This window comes from Pelophylax lessonae, assembly GCF_965119305.1.
Source record: "Pelophylax lessonae genome assembly, chromosome: 2".
NCBI lineage: Eukaryota > Metazoa > Chordata > Amphibia > Anura > Ranidae > Pelophylax > Pelophylax lessonae.
The window spans coordinates 730,780,098-730,797,329 of record NC_138769.1 but is presented as its reverse complement, the minus strand read 5'-3'; the positions used below and the strand labels follow the sequence as shown (position 1 = coordinate 730,797,329).

The 17,232-nt window shown below is 46.8% G+C and overlaps 1 protein-coding gene across 1 annotated transcript in view; it reads right to left on the bottom strand.

The window, feature by feature from the left end:
- DCHS1 (dachsous cadherin-related 1) overlaps positions 1–17,232 on the bottom strand; it is a 136,771-nt gene that overhangs the window by 50,719 nt on the left and 68,820 nt on the right. The window contains exon 3 of the mRNA XM_082245506.1: positions 4,293–4,469. Coding sequence (XP_082101632.1) covers positions 4,293–4,469 — 177 coding nt within the window. The remainder of the gene's footprint in view (positions 1–4,292; positions 4,470–17,232) is intronic.

Genomic DNA, 17,232 nt, shown 5'->3' with positions numbered 1-17,232 from the left:
TTTTTGCGCTATAAACAAAAAAAGAGCGACAATTTTGAAAAAATAACAATATTTTTCACATTTTTTTATATGAAATTCCCCCCCCCCCCAAAAATTTAAAAATCTAAATGTTTTATCATTTTAGGCCAATTTGTTTTCTGCTACATATTTTTGGTAAAAAAATCACAATAAGCGTATTTTGATTGGTTTGCGCAAAAGTTATTGCGTTTACTAACTAAGGGAAAGATTTCTGTCGTTTTTTTTGTTTTTTTTTTTTAACGAGTAATGGCGGCGATCTGCGTTTTTTTTGCGGGACTGCGACATTGCGGCGGACAGATTGGACCCTTGACTGCCATTTTTGACACTTTTGGGGTTACCAGTGACATTACTACAGTAATCAGTGCTATAAATATGCACTGTTACTGTAAAAATGACACTGGCAGGGAAGGGGTTAATTTTATTGGAGAGGGAGGGGTTAATGTATGCCTGGTGCTTACTGACGTGTGTGGGGGGAGGGGACTGAGTGACACAAGGACAGATCACATGTTCAGCTATGCTGAACCCTGCAATCTGACCCTGCCTGTCACTTAGGAGATCCGCCCGCTTTGTTTACACAAGTGGGCGGATCTCCAGACTCGATTCCCCCACGATCGGGGAAGAGCAGCGGCGACCGCCGCTGCTCCTCCCCTGGCCCGACTCCCGCTGTGACTGAATACAGCGGGAGCGAGCCACCGGTGGCGCGCGCGCGCCGCCGAGAGAAGGGAGTGTCTGGCGACGTAGGTCTACGTCGCCAGACGATAACAATCCACTTTGCCGCAGTAGAGCTCTAGTGAGCAGCGGTAAAGTGGTTAAATAAAACATCACTTTGGACGCTCAGACCTTCGGTGGGAGCTCAGTCTGGTTACTGTAATCCCCAGACAAGTGTCCTTGTGTGATTCTTATAATGTTTTTTTTTTTTTCAAAGGGAACCAAACATTTCAACTGCAATTTTGGGTCCAACTGCACCCTTAGGCCCCTTGCACACTGGGCCGTCTAGCTGCTATGCACCCAGGAGGGTCAGGTGCAGCATCCACAGCCCTAAGCGTAGGTACCACCACTTGCAACAGCCTTCAGCCTCATCCAGCCATCCTGCTGGACACTGCACTTGTCCTTCCTTGGAACACTAAAGACGCACAGCAGCTTAATGTCCCTATGGGCAAGGGTCCTAATTGGGCTGGAACTTACCCTCTTGGATGGACCCTTTGTTGGGACTCGGGAGTAAGGTTTTTCAGCTATTTAAACCAGTAACATAGGAGGTCCCGGTACATCTTTTTCCCAGTAAATTATTTTCATAAGGGCAGAACATAAGACAGACCATAGACCAGGGGTCTTCAAACTATGGCCCTCCAGCTGCTCAGGAACTACAATTCCCATCATGCCTAGTCATATCTGTGCATGTCAGAGTTTTACAATGCCTCATGGGATGTGTAGTTCCGCAACAGCTGGAGGGCCGTAGTTTGAGGATCCCTGCCCTAGACCATAGTGCTTTCTGTACAAAAAAACTTTAATGACACAGATAAACTGTGATGACTTTAACCACTTGCCGTCTGCTCACTAGAGCTCTACTGCGGCAAAGTGGTTCGTTATTGTCTGGTGACGTAGACCTACATCGCCAGACACTCCCCTTTCCCGGCGGCGCGCGCGCACCGCCGGAGGCTCGCTCTCGCTGTATTCAGTCACAGCGGGAGTTGGGCCAGGGGAGGAGCAGCGGCAATCGCCGCTGCTCTTCCCCGATCGTCGGGGAATCGAGTGTGGAGATCCGCCCACTTGTGTAAACTGTCACTTTACGAGACTTCATGCTGGTGTCTTTGGTGTCATCACTTGCAACTTTTTGGAAATAAAGGTATTTGAAACCTATTGGAATCCCTGGATGTGCGGCTATTTCTTTTCCTACAAGTGTTCCCACGGAGGCGGACCGGGGCCAGCACTCTATTGGATATCCTATCTCCTGGCAATCACCACACACTATACACCTGGAGCAGCGTTTTTCCTTTCTTCAGTATCCGGGCGGACCTCCTAAGTGACAGGCAGGGTCAGATTGCAGGGTTCAGCATAGCTCAACCTGCGATCTGTCCTTATGTCACTCAGTCACCTCCCCCCACACACGTCAGTAAGCACTAGGCATACATTAACCCCTCCCTCTCCAATAAAAATAACCCCCTCCCTGCCAGTGTCATTTTTACAGTAACAGTGCATATATATATAGCACTGATTACTGCAGTAATGTCACTGGTACCCCCAAAAGTGTCAAAAATGTCAGTCAAGGGTCTGATCTGTCCGCCGCAATGTCGCAGTCCCGCAAAAAAAATTGCAGATCGCCGCCATTACTCGTTAAAAAAAAAAAACACCAAAAATGACAGAAATCTTTCCCTTAGTTAGTAAACGCAATAACTTTTGCACAAACCAATAAAAATACGCTTATTGTGATTTTTTTTTACCAAACATAGGTAGCAGAAAACAAATTGGCCAAAAATGTAAAAAAATTTTGATTTTTACATTTTTTTGGGGGGAATTTCATATAAAAAAACGTGAAAAATATTGTTATTTTTTCAAAATGTACGCTCTTTTTTTGTTTATAGCGCAAAAAGTAAAAATCGCACAGGTGATCAAATACCACCAAAAGAAAGCTCTGCTTGTGGGAAAAAAAGGACGCAAATTTCGTTTGGGTACGGCGTTGCACGACCGCGCAATTGTCAGTTAAATTCGCACAGTGCCGAATCGCAAAAAGTGGCCCGGACGTAAGACAGCAGAATCCTCCGGCGGTAAAGTGGTTAATAAACACAGACAGATTACACCGACTATTTGTGATGACTGTGTAAATGCCTCCAGCAAAAAGGCCCCCAAGGGTGTTGTTTGGAAAGACACTTTGACACATTTGATTTCCTTTGAAAACATTATTATAAAGATCACAAATGGACACTTATCTTGACTTGGCATTTATGAGTGAGTGCACTAAATTATGTATGGGGATGTGAATTTGATCACTATGATGGACATCTATAGACAGTTGTTAGTGTCACACTGGGAAAAGGGGGGGGGGGGTGCTAAAAATGAAAAATTTAGTGCAGCTTTGCATAGAAACCAATCAGCTTCCAGGTTTTATTGTCAAAGCTTAACTGAACAAGCTGAAGTAAGCAGCTGATTGGCTACCATGCACAGCTGCCCCAGATTCTGAGTGCTCCAGTTTTAGTAAATCTCCCCCTATATGTTTTTTGTGAATCACTTGGGTTATATGGTTATCCTTTTACACTTTTTATATATACTGTAGATTGCTGAGTATTATTGCAATAAACAAGAGATTGGATATACAATATAGGGATAGTGAGGGGAACACTGCAATGATGGTTTTTAGTATTTCTGGATGAATCCCTCATTTAGGTGTTGGCAGCTTACCTAGTGGGAAAGTAGTGAGAGCTTGGAAGAGTTGTTTATTGGTATTCTCAGTGTACGCCTGACTAGGATCGCTTAGCAAAACTGGTTTCCAGTACTGATTCCAAAGTATTAACGGATCACCAAATACCATTCCTTGCTAACGGCAGTTATAGAAACATTTGTTACTTTCATTCCCTAAAGTTACATGATCCATTTCCAAGTCTACTCTTAGTAGGACTACTAACTTTTCCTAACTTTTCTGGTTCTTGGGACTAATTGACCTATTCTCTGGATCTAGGGACTGGTGGTGGATGTATAGTATCGATCTGAGCACTGACAGATTGATAATTTGGATGCTAAAGCCTCGTACACACGCATCGATTATTGGCCGTAAATTTTCGGGCCAACGTCCGATCGGCAGATTTTCGGCTTGTTAGTATGATGCTTCCGACAACCGACTGCGACTTTTCGGCCGAACAAAATCTGGTGTGCATGCTATAAAATTTTTGTTGGCCGTCAACAAAACGGCCAATTGTTCGTCAGTCAGTACAGATTTCGGCAGACAAAATTCAGATGAGCAAGACTGGGCATGCTCAGAGAAGAAAAACACACGGAAAGTTAACCATCACATGGCATCACTTTGAAGTTGGTTTCTGTCGGCCAACAAAAGTCCAGTGCAAGTCTAGAGCACATTTCAATCGACACAACAACACTGGACAAAAGTCGGCCGATCGGTCGGCCAACAATCGGTGCGTGTGTACCAGGCTTTAGACTTAATGCCTTTTGATCCCTTCTCTTCTCATTATTCCTCAGTATATTTTCTTCCTCCCCATACCCCATTCTCATTGCCCACACACCCCTCTGCTGTCCCCAGCTCCTCTTGTCTCCTAAGGCCCTCTCACCCCATCTGTGGCCGTCACATGAAGCAGGAAGAATCTTTCTCCATCGTCCCGATCCAGAATGTCTGAGAGGCAGATCTCTCCGCTGTCCGAGTGGATCTGAAACTGAGGTGGGGTCGTCGGGCTTAGAGAGTATGATACGGTGCCAAGACTGCCACTATCTGCATCCGATGCCGAGACCTAGGAGAAAAGAGGAACAATGATTTTCATTTTCCCACAAAGGGTCTGGGACAAATGAGAGGCAATTACAAAAAAAAGTTCTTTGACTGCAATTTAAAATATTTCCACACTCAACAGGAAGAAACTTTTCAGCCATGTATACCAATTCTGTGCAGTGAGAATTGGCCTGCCAATTATATGACCTTCTAAACTTCTTCACTTGAAGTGCCAACATAAAAGTTCAGCTCTTGTCAATTTTTCTTGGCTGCATTAACCCAAATGTAAGTTATAACTGACCTACTAATGCAGCCTTTCCTAGCAAGGGCTCAATGGGATCCTAGGATTTCTCTAGAGCAGGCATCACTAAATGGTGGACCGCGGTCCGGATCCGGACCTAGTTAATGTCTCATCCGGACCCCTGAGGCGGTCCCACCCTTTAGAGTCGTTCTGCCCACAGCCATCACCACTGCCAGTTTTACAGAGCCAACAGCTGGAGGCAGGAAAGCTATAGACAGAGGGCGGGGGCTATCCAAGTTAACAAGCAGGTGATTGGTTGCGAGGATACAGGGCGGTCATTGCACAAACATGCAATTCGGACCTCTGCTGGAAGAATATTTTACTGACTGGACCTTTGTATATTTTAATTCAATACCCCTGCTCTAGAGGTTGCTTGGTATTTCTTGAGCAATGAACCATCCCTGTTGCTCAGATAAGTAACCAGTGACATCAGTGGTTTTTTGGTTATCTCTTAGGGCAGTGGTTCTCAACTCCGGTCCTCAGGACCCACTAACAGTCCAGGTTTGCAAGATACCTGAAATACATCACAGGTGATATAATTTGCTGCTCAGTGATTGCAGTACTCGTCTGCATCTCCCCCCAAGGTAATACTTAAAATCTGGCCTGTTAGTGGGTCCTGAGGACCGGAGTTGAGAACCACTGTCTTAGGGAAAGGATTCTTCCTATTGGCCACCAATGGAAGGAGTTATATAAGAAACAGAAAAGCGCCTCTAAGTGTATACCTTTATAAGCAAGATACAGCAATAATATTTAGCAACTCACAAGGGATGGTGAAATCAGGCTCATCAATAAGCAGAAACAGATCTCCTCCAGGTGAAATGTCCATGTATGCGGATCCGACATACAGAGACCACAGTCCGGTGGGAAGAGATGCCGGCAGCCTCCTGTCAGTTCCAGGTCCCGGGTTGAGCTGCAGAATGGAAAGCAGCGCGAGGAGAGGCGTGTGATGTCACCGGGGATCTAAACACGACACGACGCGTTTCTGAGCATGCGCGAAGCTCGTACTGTACTGTACACTTGATGCTCAGAAACGCGTTGTGTCATGTCTAGATCCCCGGTGACGTCACATGCCTCTCCTCGCGCTGCGTTCCATTCTGTGGCTCAACCCGGGACCCGGAACTAATAGGAGGCTGGCGGCATCTCTTCCTGTGTAGAGAGGAGTAACACTGCTCAGGTGAGTCTGTATCTACAATCCAAGGAGGGTGCTGGACCTCGGCTCGCAACCGCAAACAGCATAAATTAAGAAACTGGTCGCACACCACCAGGAAATTCAATGAAGAAGATCTTTATTGTACATGCAAAGGTACAAGGTACAGCAGGATGGATAAGTAGACGCGTTTCACACAAATTCCACGTGCTTGTTCACAATCTCTTCCTACCAGACCGTGGTCTCTGTATGTCGGATCGGCGTGCATGGACATTTTACCTGGAGGAGATCTGTTTCTGCTTATTGATGAGCCTGATTTCACCATCCCTTGTGAGTTGCTAAATATTATTGCTGTATCTTTCTAATAAAAGGTATACACTTAGAGCCGCTTTTCTGTTTCTTATATACCCTCTCCAGAGTTTGCCTCACTTCTGAGAAGAGCTGCCCCTATCTAAGTGTCATACACTTCGTCACCACCAGTGGACATTCGGTCTTTTATAGACGATTTATGAACTTTTCACTCTCCCATGTATTTATTCATCACCAGATATATACCTGATTCCCCTGAGCGCTTGTTGTATTTGTTTACCAATGTAAGGAGCGGTCCTCCTATTGACCACCAATGTAAGGAACATTCTTTCCACTGACCACCAATGTAAGGAGCATTCTTCCCACTGACCACCAATGTAAGGAGCATTCTTCCCACTGACCACCAATGTAAGGAGCATTCTTCCCACTGACCACCAATGTAAGGAGCATTCTTCCCACTGACCACCAATGTAAGGAACATTCTTCCCACTGACCACCAATGTAAGGAACATTCTTCCCACTGACCACCAATGTAAGGAGCATTCTTCCCACTGACCACCAATGTAAGGAACATTCTTCCCACTGACCACCAATGTAAGGAACATTCTTCCCACTGACCACCAATGTAAGGAGCTTTCTTCCCACTGACCACCAATGTAAGGAGCTTTCTTCCCACTGGTCACCAACGTAAGGTCCATTCTTCTAACTGACCACCAATGTAAAAAGTATTCTTCAGATTGACCATCAATGTAAGGAGCATTCTTCCCACTTGCCCCCAATTTATTAATCATTCCTCTTACTAACTAACAAAGGAGCATTCTTCCTACTGTTCGACAATGTACAGAGTATTCCTCCTACTTAACATCAATGTAAGAACTATCTTCCCACTAGTTACCAGTGTAAGGAGCATTCTTCCCTCTGACTACTAATGTAAGGAGCATTTTTCCTTCACCACCAATGTAAAGAGCATTCTTCCCACTGACCAGCAATGTAAGGAGCATTCTTCCCACTGACCAGCAATGTAAGGAGTATTTTTCCCACTGACCACCAATGTAAGGAGCATTCTTCCCACTGACCAGCAATGTAAGGAGCATTCTTCCCAATTTTGTTTATTAAAAGTCTTGCAATCAATAAGCATAAAATCAATATACATAAATAAATATATACATATTTACATGAAAAGGGGGGAAAAAAAAATACATAGCAAATTCTGCTCTCAAATAAAGACTGCCTTTACAGCAAAAACAAAACTCACATCATGAAACACATCATTACCGGGAAAAATAATCTTAATAAGACTCACACCACCACACCAGACATCAAACCTGCGAGGTCAAGAAACAAAACCACTCCCATTATGCATGCAGCCCTTCTTCAAAAATGAAGATATTAACTAACAAAAGCTAAGGGCGTGAAAGAAATAGCATAGGAAAAAAGCTTTTCACCCAGAGATGGACAGTTCACCAAAAGCAGGTCTGATATTCCTCCACGCCCTTATCCAGACCGCTCGAGGCTCCCTGCCCTTCTCAAGACCCCGAATCTTCCCAACCTCACCCAGAATATCGTACACCACCACCTCGACAGGGAGGACTTTCTTCCGCAGGGTAATCTGGCACCGTGCATTCCACGTGAAGTAACGGACAACTATACTAACTAGAAAAAGTGTATCCAAATCAAAATCCCAGCGAGTCGGGAATGCCCCGTACACCCACTCCGCATAACTCATGCGATAGAGAAAGGGGATGCCTAGAGCCCTCCCCACCCTTTTATACACCTCTATGTTAAAGGGACACTGGAGCAAAAAGTGGTCCATAGACTCCACTTTACCAACACACTCCGCTCTAGGACAATCCCGATCATCCACAGGGCGATGCTTCAGGTTCCCTCTCACATAGAGCCTTCCGTGGAAAGCGAGCCAGGCTTGATCCCTAAACTTCAAAGGGATTCTTCCTAAGTTAATTAAACGCAACCCCTCCCTCATTACGGGGCCTGGGCAATCCCTTAAGGTCAGCGACACACTGAAAGCAGAGCCCAAAATCCTCTTCTCCAGAAGCTTTCTGGGGAGGGACTTGATATCCCCCACTGTCACCTGCCACTGCCTAAGTATTTTCAGACACGGGGCAACATAAGCCGGAAGCTTGCCATGTCGGACTCTCAGACTTTTCACTGGCCCGCCATCTTCCCAGCATCGCAGAAAAGGCCTAAACCAAGATTGAAAAATACCCACCCATCCCGGCGGGGTCTCTGCTAACATATTACCAAGATTATACTTTAAAAAAAGCAGAGAAAAGAAAACTATAGGGTTGACCATTCCTAGACCACCCTCCCGCCTGGACAGGTAAGTTACATTGCGTTTGATCAGGTTCAGCCTATTTCCCCATAACAGTTGGAAAAAGCAGCTGTACACCCTTGCATAGAGAGATTCCGGCAAGATACAGACAAAGCTGACATATAAAAAGATTGGGATCAGGTAAGTTTTAATCAAGTCAACCCTTTCCCTCAAGGAAAGTTTCCATTTCTTCCAGCTTGCCACCTTGGCATTGGCATTCAACAACCTGCTTTCCCAATTTCGATGACCATAGTCACCAGGACCAAATTTGATGCCCAACACTTTAATTTCCTGCTGGGGCTCTGGGAAGGCATCCGGAAGTTCGAAGCTTTCACCCTCCTCACCCATCCAGAAAACTTCACTCTTTTCATGATTGATTTTAGAGCCAGAAGCCTCAGTGTACTGCTCTATCACAGAGACCACCTCCTGCGCCTCCTCCATCCCAGAGATAATAACAGACACATCATCGGCATAGGCCACGACCTTCAAAGGCGGCACACCAGCAATGCCCAAAGGCACCCCACACAACGATCCACTCTCTAACCTTCTTATGAAGGGGTCGATTGCGAATACATATAGCAGGGGGCTCAAAGGACACCCCTGGCGCACACCAGAGCCAACCTCAAAAGGCCGTCCAACCCAACCATTAACAAGTGGGAAGCTCTCAGCCCCTTTATATAATGTTTTCAGCCAATCAATAAACCTCCCCTGCAGGCCGTATCTACCAAGTAGCAAATACAGGTACTCATGATTGACTCGATCAAAAGCCTTCGCCTGATCCAATGCCAGCAAGTACTTTCTCCATCCAGCAGCCCTGCATCGCTCCAAAGCCTCCCGGACAGCTAAAATTGCTGAAAAGGTACTTCTGCCCTGGACCGAGCAGTGCTGATGATTGGACAACAAATCGCCTGCTACTGACGACAAGCGCCAAAAAAGAATCTTCGCCAAGATCTTTCTATCAACATTGAGAAGACTGATGGGGCGCCAGTTCTCAATTATTGAGGGGTCTTTACCTTTTGACAGAAGAATCACAGCGGATTGCCTCATGGAGGGAGGGAGAGAACCCTCTTCTAAACAGCTGTTATAAACCTCCGCTAAAAAGGGAGCCAGAATGGACTTAAAACACTTGTAAAATTCAGCTGTCAACCCATCTGGCCCAGGCGACTTTTTGGTAGCCAGCTTCTCTATAGCACGAACTACCTCATCCGCTGAAATTGGTTCTGTCAAATCCATCAAAGGCAATGTATCATTTCCCAATCCTGGAGTAGAATCCAGAAAGCTTTCCATCCTGTCCCGACTAAGGTCCTTTCTTCCCAGAAGGTCTGCGTAATATGACCTGAAGATCTCCAGGATCCCTGATCTGGACTTCACCAGGGAACCCGTACTATCCCTCAGACCTATGACCGTCTTAACTGCTATGCCTTGCTTACAGTTCTGGTAAGGATCAGGCGAGTGATATTTCCCATAATCTCTCTCCAGAACCAAGGAGGCATGCCGGTCGTATTGACACTTCCTAAGAAGAAGCTTTACCTCCGAGATCTCCCCTGGATCTCCTCCATACGAGACAAGACGATCAAGCTTCCTCCGCAAATGCTGGTAGGCAATATACATACCAAGCTGCTTCTTCTTACTTATGGCCTTGAAAAGTCCAATCGCCCTTTGTTTCACAAGCTCCCACCACTCTGACTTACTGCTGCAAAAGTCCAGAATAGAAACCTGTGCCTGAAAAAAATCCTCAAAGGATTGTCTTACCTCTACATCTTCCAGGAGAGCCGAATTCAGTTTCCAGGTACCCCTTCCCCTGGGTGGAGTGTCCGAGGCATTCAGAGTCACAGACAGCATACAGTGGTCAGAGAACTCCACCGCCCTCAACTCCGGAGCCGAGAAAGCAGAGTTCTCCTTTAAAAAAAACCTGTCTATCCTACTCTGACTATTCCCTCTCTGAAACGTGAATCCCGTGCTGCCAGGGCAGTGCTTAATGTGCACATCTACCAGGCCTGCTTGTCTAACCATATCTCTAAGAAAAACGCTATCATAACCCAGCCTGTCTATGGAGACCCCCCTGTCTTCAGGCCTAATTATGGTGTTAAAGTCACCTCCAAAGACAACCTGCTGGGATGTAAAAAGGAAGGGCTTGATCTTTGTGAAGAGGCATTTCCTGTCCCATTTTGACTGCGGTCCATAGATATTGATGAGGCGCAGGTCCTGCCCCCTAACAGAGACGTCTAAGACCATGCATCTCCCCATTTCTACCTCAATTATCCGCCGGCACGTTACCATATCGGTTTTAAAAAGAACCGCAACTCCGCTGCAAGGCTCAGCCGCAAGAGACCAAAAGGAGGGACCACATCTCCACTCCCTTTTTGCTAGATGGACATCGGCCAAAGTATTGAGCCAGGTCTCTTGCAAAAATAAAATCTCAGCATCAAACTCACTGAGCAAAAATAAGGCAATATCACGAGCTCTTGCAGATTTCACGCTGGCGACATTAATGGTCGCCACCTTTATCAGAGCGGGCACTGCCATCAGGATGATTGGGGTAGTCGTTTCTTAACCTCCACCACACTCTCATCACCCGAAACAGCCCTCTTTACACTATGTGACTCCCCCTCATCCATAGATGATAAAGAAGTGGATAAATCGGATACTAACTCCTCCCCTGATAAAACCGAAAATGTGTTGCCAAGAGGAACCCCTCCTGGCTCTAACTGTAAGGAGGAAACGACCGCTTTACTGGTTTTCCTCTTTTTCTTTTTCTTCCTCCTTGTCCTCTCCCACCCCTCCTCATCCGAATCCTCCACAACAGAGGGTGAGACATGGGACATGGACACCCCTCCCTCAACCCCATCGACCCCACCACCATCCAGCACCCCTGCACCCTCTTGGCCGCGTTTGCGGTGTCGAGAGACAGGGACTGGAGGTGGAGTAGGCCGAGGGGGAAGATCCACTATACCCGCCCCCCCAGCAGCTTCCGCTAGTCTGGAGGATCTACGCACAGTAGATGTAGGAACAACAGGAGGGACAGACTCAGGGACCACATCACTAGGGGAAACAAAATCTGACACAACAGACACAGGAAGGACAGACTCAGGGACCACCTCACTAGGGGAAACAGAATCTGACACAACAGACACAGGAGGGGCAACAACAATTTCCTCTCTAACTTCAGCTGCTTCATCTTCTTTATCAAGCCTCTGCAGCTCAGTCTCCAATCCTGGCAAGTTATGCAGTGCCTCTGGGCACTGGCTATATGGATGACCCAGCTGCTGGCACAAATTGCACCGAATCTGGGTGCATTCTCTGGCCAAATGGCCTAAATCCTGGCACAGTGAGCACTTCTTGTGGGTGCAGGACGATGCAAAGTGGCCTTTATCACCACATTTATTACATACCTTAGGCTGACCTTGGTAGAAAATGGTCAGCCTATCCCTACCCAGAAAGGCTGAGCAGGGAAGGTGCTGAACTACATCGCCCAGCACCCCCAATTTTAGTGACACTGTCCAGGCCCCTGTCCATATCCCATGCTCATCAAGGACCTTCCGCAGTGGAGTGAGGACCTCGCCATATCGGCGTAGCCATACTAATAAATCAGCCTCTGGTATGGATTCGTTACGCACCAAGATGGTCACCGACTTTATCAGAGGCTGTCTTGAAATCACCTTTGGCACCAAACCACTCCACTGCTGAAGGCCCTTGCACCTCCTAAATCTCTCCCAAAAGAGATCCAAACTCTCAGGTTTCACAAACGACAAATCAAATTCATAACTTCCCACCGGGCAAATCAAAGCAAAAATGTCACAGGCTTTAAACCCCATTTCCAAGACCAACTCGGCCACTCTCCCCCTTACTGGCGGCGTTCCATCGCCCTCCCACCGCAACTGAACCACATTCCTCCTCCTATACCCACTAACCAACCCCCCAACAAACCTCCTCGAATTGCGATTACTAACCAAATCCCCACCACCCACCCTGGTGCGACTCCCCAAAGCTGAAGCATAGCTTCCAACATTCCTCCCAGCAGAAAATCCATCAGTTTGTTTTGAAACATCCGACACAGACATAACAGATAACGATTGTACAGATCCGGGATTGATCTGTACAATCGATAAATCTTTCCTCTGCTGAGCAGGGGGAGAAATGTCATTTCTATTTTTCCCAGCAATATTATCCCCTTCACCACCACCCACCACATTCATTGCTATATGATTATTGTCATTTTTAATACTTGCTGGGATATTTGTTGCCTTCACAGCAGAATCCATAGTTGGTGCTGCACTGGTAAGAGTTTCAGCTGTCATCTTCTCTTCCACTGGGACAGGGTTTTCAGCTGTGGAAATGGAATTCAGTTCTAGCACAGCAGCAGGTAAAACACTGCAGGTAACTTCCATGGCTGCTTCCATTCCAAAAACAGCAGCATGCTGATCCCCTCCCCCACCAGCAATCAGCCCTGAAACACTGGGAAGCTCTGGTGAAAGTGAAACAGACTCCTTGGAGCTGGCAGCCATTTTGCTTTCAGAGGGACTACTGGTCTCAGCCAGACCAGCAAAATCCATGTCTGGGGTGTCAGATGCAGGTCCATCCACATTCACCTGATGGTCCGGGGATTTCACGGTCAGGGATTTTCCCTGCATGTCTGTACTGGTTGTGTTCACAGCAGAATCTCCAATAGGTAGCTGTAGGCAAAGCTCCTTCTCACCTGGGACACCATCCACTACAGCAGGTGGGGCAGACATGTTGGATGGCAGCATGGTATACTGGGATTTCTCCACCAGTACTGGCTTTGCTGGTTTGTATCTCCTCTGCCCATCCACAGGGATTTCTGATGGATCATCAGTGAATGCAAACTTATCTGCTCTCAGGGGGGACTCCATCTCCTGGATAAATGTCAGGGATCCATGCCCACTCTCAACCCCCTGGCTGGTTGCCGCTGGCGATTCCCAGTTCTGGCATGGGGGGAGAGGTGCAGAGGCAGATGGAGCCTGGTCATCCATTAACTGAGGCTGCTGATCCACAGAACTTGCTGATGCTTGGCTGGCAAATCTCCTCTCATTATCAAATTTTTCTTTAAACACTCCGCTTCTATCTTTCAATTTTTCCAGTAATAAAGATTGTTTCTTTACCTTATCTTCCAATTCCTGTAGCTCAGGCTTCATGGCTGTGCGATTTTTACTCCAGGCCTGGCAGTATTTGGCTCTGAAGGATTTATGTTCAGCCTTCAAAACTTTAAGTTTTTCTTCAGCTCTCCCAATCGCCCTAAAACGATTGATAACCTTCTGGCTGAAGACATCCGCATTCTCACCAGGGCCTGGACCCACAGACAGGTCCTCCACCTCCTCCTCACTAGGCCCCGTGTCATCAGGGGGATCCCTCCCAGGGCCTCCCCCAGGATCAGGCATTGTTCCTGGGCCAAGCTAGCAAGCAAGGCCCAGGCTTGAAAAGGGCTGGTTCTCTGAGAGAGCTCTTTGGGTGTGTCCTCCTCCTTCTTCCCACTGACCACCAATGTAAGAAGCATTCTTCCCACTGACCACCAATGTAAGAAGCATTCTTCCCACTGATCACCAATGTAAGGAGCATTCTTCCCAATTTTGTTTATTAAAAGTCTTGCAATCAATAAGCATAAAATCAATATACATAAATAAATATATACATATTTACATGAAAAGGAGGGAAAAAAAATACATAGCAAATTCTGCTCTCAAATAAAGACTGCCTTTACAGCAAAAACAAAACTCACATCATGAAACACATCATTACCGGGAAAAATAATCTTAATAAGACTCACACCACCACACCAGACATCAAACCTGCGAGGTCAAGAAACAAAACCACTCCCATTATGCATGCAGCCCTTCTTCAAAAATGAAGATATTAACTAACAAAAGCTAAGGGCGTGAAAGAAATAGCATAGGAAAAAAGCTTTTCACCCAGAGATGGACAGTTCACCAAAAGCAGGTCTGATATTCCTCCACGCCCTTATCCAGACCGCTCGAGGCTCCCTGCCCTTCTCAAGACCCCGAATCTTCCCAACCTCACCCAGAATATCGTACACCACCACCTCGACAGGGAGGACTTTCTTCCGCAGGGTAATCTGGCACCGTGCATTCCACGTGAAGTAACGGACAACTATACTAACTAGAAAAAGTGTATCCAAATCAAAATCCCAGCGAGTCGGGAATGCCCCGTACACCCACTCCGCATAACTCATGCGATAGAGAAAGGGGATGCCTAGAGCCCTCCCCACCCTTTTATACACCTCTATGTTAAAGGGACACTGGAGCAAAAAGTGGTCCATAGACTCCACTTTACCAACACACTCCGCTCTAGGACAATCCCGATCATCCACAGGGCGATGCTTCAGGTTCCCTCTCACATAGAGCCTTCCATGGAAAGCGAGCCAGGCTTGATCCCTAAACTTCAAAGGGATTCTTCCTAAGTTAATTAAACGCAACCCCTCCCTCATTACGGGGCCTGGGCAATCCCTTAAGGTCAGCGACACACTGAAAGCAGAGCCCAAAATCCTCTTCTCCAGAAGCTTTCTGGGGAGGGACTTGATATCCTCCACTGTCACCTGCCACTGCCTAAGTATTTTCAGACACGGGGCAACGTAAGCCGGAAGCTTGCCATGTCGGACTCTCAGACTTTTCACTGGCCCGCCATCTTCCCAGCATCGCAGAAAAGGCCTAAACCAAGATTGAAAAATACCCACCCATCCCGGCGGGGTCTCTGCTAACATATTACCAAGATTATACTTTAAAAAAAGCAGAGAAAAGAAAACTATAGGGTTGACCATTCCTAGACCACCCTCCCGCCTGGACAGGTAAGTTACATTGCGTTTGATCAGGTTCAGCCTATTTCCCCATAACAGTTGGAAAAAGCAGCTGTACACCCTTGCATAGAGAGATTCCGGCAAGATACAGACAAAGCTGACATATAAAAAGATTGGGATCAGGTAAGTTTTAATCAAGTCAACCCTTTCCCTCAAGGAAAGTTTCCATTTCTTCCAGCTTGCCACCTTGGCATTGGCATTCAACAACCTGCTTTCCCAATTTCGATGACCATAGTCACCAGGACCAAATTTGATGCCCAACACTTTAATCTCCTGCTGGGGCTCTGGGAAGGCATCCGGAAGTTCGAAGCTTTCACCCTCCTCACCCATCCAGAAAACTTCACTCTTTTCATGATTGATTTTAGAGCCAGAAGCCTCAGTGTACTGCTCTATCACAGAGACCACCTCCTGCGCCTCCTCCATCCCAGAGATAATAACAGACACATCATCGGCATAGGCCACGACCTTCAAAGGCGGCACACCAGCAATGCCCAAAGGCACCCCACACAACGATCCACTCTCTAACCTTCTTATGAAGGGGTCGATTGCGAATACATATAGCAGGGGGCTCAAAGGACACCCCTGGCGCACACCAGAGCCAACCTCAAAAGGCCGTCCAACCCAACCATTAACAAGTGGGAAGCTCTCAGCCCCTTTATATAATGTTTTCAGCCAATCAATAAACCTCCCCTGCAGGCCGTATCTACCAAGTAGCAAATACAGGTACTCATGATTGACTCGATCAAAAGCCTTCGCCTGATCCAATGCCAGCAAGTACTTTCTCCATCCAGCAGCCCTGCATCGCTCCAAAGCCTCCCGGACAGCTAAAATTGCTGAAAAGGTACTTCTGCCTTGGACCGAGCAGTGCTGATGATTGGACAACAAATCGCCTGCTACTGACGACAAGCGCCAAAAAAGAATCTTCGCCAAAATCTTTCTATCAACATTGAGAAGACTGATGGGGCGCCAGTTCTCAATTATTGAGGGGTCTTTACCTTTTGACAGAAGAATCACAGCGGATTGCCTCATGGAGGGAGGGAGAGAACCCTCTTCTAAACAGCTGTTATAAACCTCCGCTAAAAAGGGAGCCAGAATGGACTTAAAACACTTGTAAAATTCAGCTGTCAACCCATCTGGCCCAGGCGACTTTTTGGTAGCCAGCTTCTCTATAGCACGAACTACCTCATCCGCTGAAATTGGTTCTGTCAAATCCATCAAAGGCAATGTATCATTTCCCAATCCTGGAGTAGAATCCAGAAAGCTTTCCATCCTGTCCCGACTAAGGTCCTTTCTTCCCAGAAGGTCTGCGTAATATGACCTGAAGATCTCCAGGATCCCTGATCTGGACTTAACCAGGGAACCCGTACTATCCCTCAGACCTATGACCGTCTTAACTGCTATGCCTTGCTTACAGTTCTGGTAAGGATCAGGCGAGTTATATTTCCCATAATCTCTCTCCAGAACCAAGGAGGCATGCCGGTCGTATTGACACTTCCTAAGAAGAAGCTTTACCTCCGAGATCTCCCCTGGATCTCCTCCATACGAGACAAGACGATCAAGCTTCCTCCGCAAATGCTGGTAGGCAATATACATACCAAGCTGCTTCTTCTTACTTATGGCCTTGAAAAGTCCAATCGCCCTTTGTTTCACAAGCTCCCACCACTCTGACTTACTGCTGCAAAAGTCCAGAATAGAAACCTGTGCCTGAAAAAAATCCTCAAAGGATTGTCTTACCTCTACATCTTCCAGGAGAGCCGAATTCAGTTTCCAGGTACCCCTTCCCCTGGGTGGAGTGTCCGAGGCATTCAGAGTCACAGACAGCATACAGTGGTCAGAGAACTCCACCGCCCTCAACTCAGGAGCCGAGAAAGCAGAG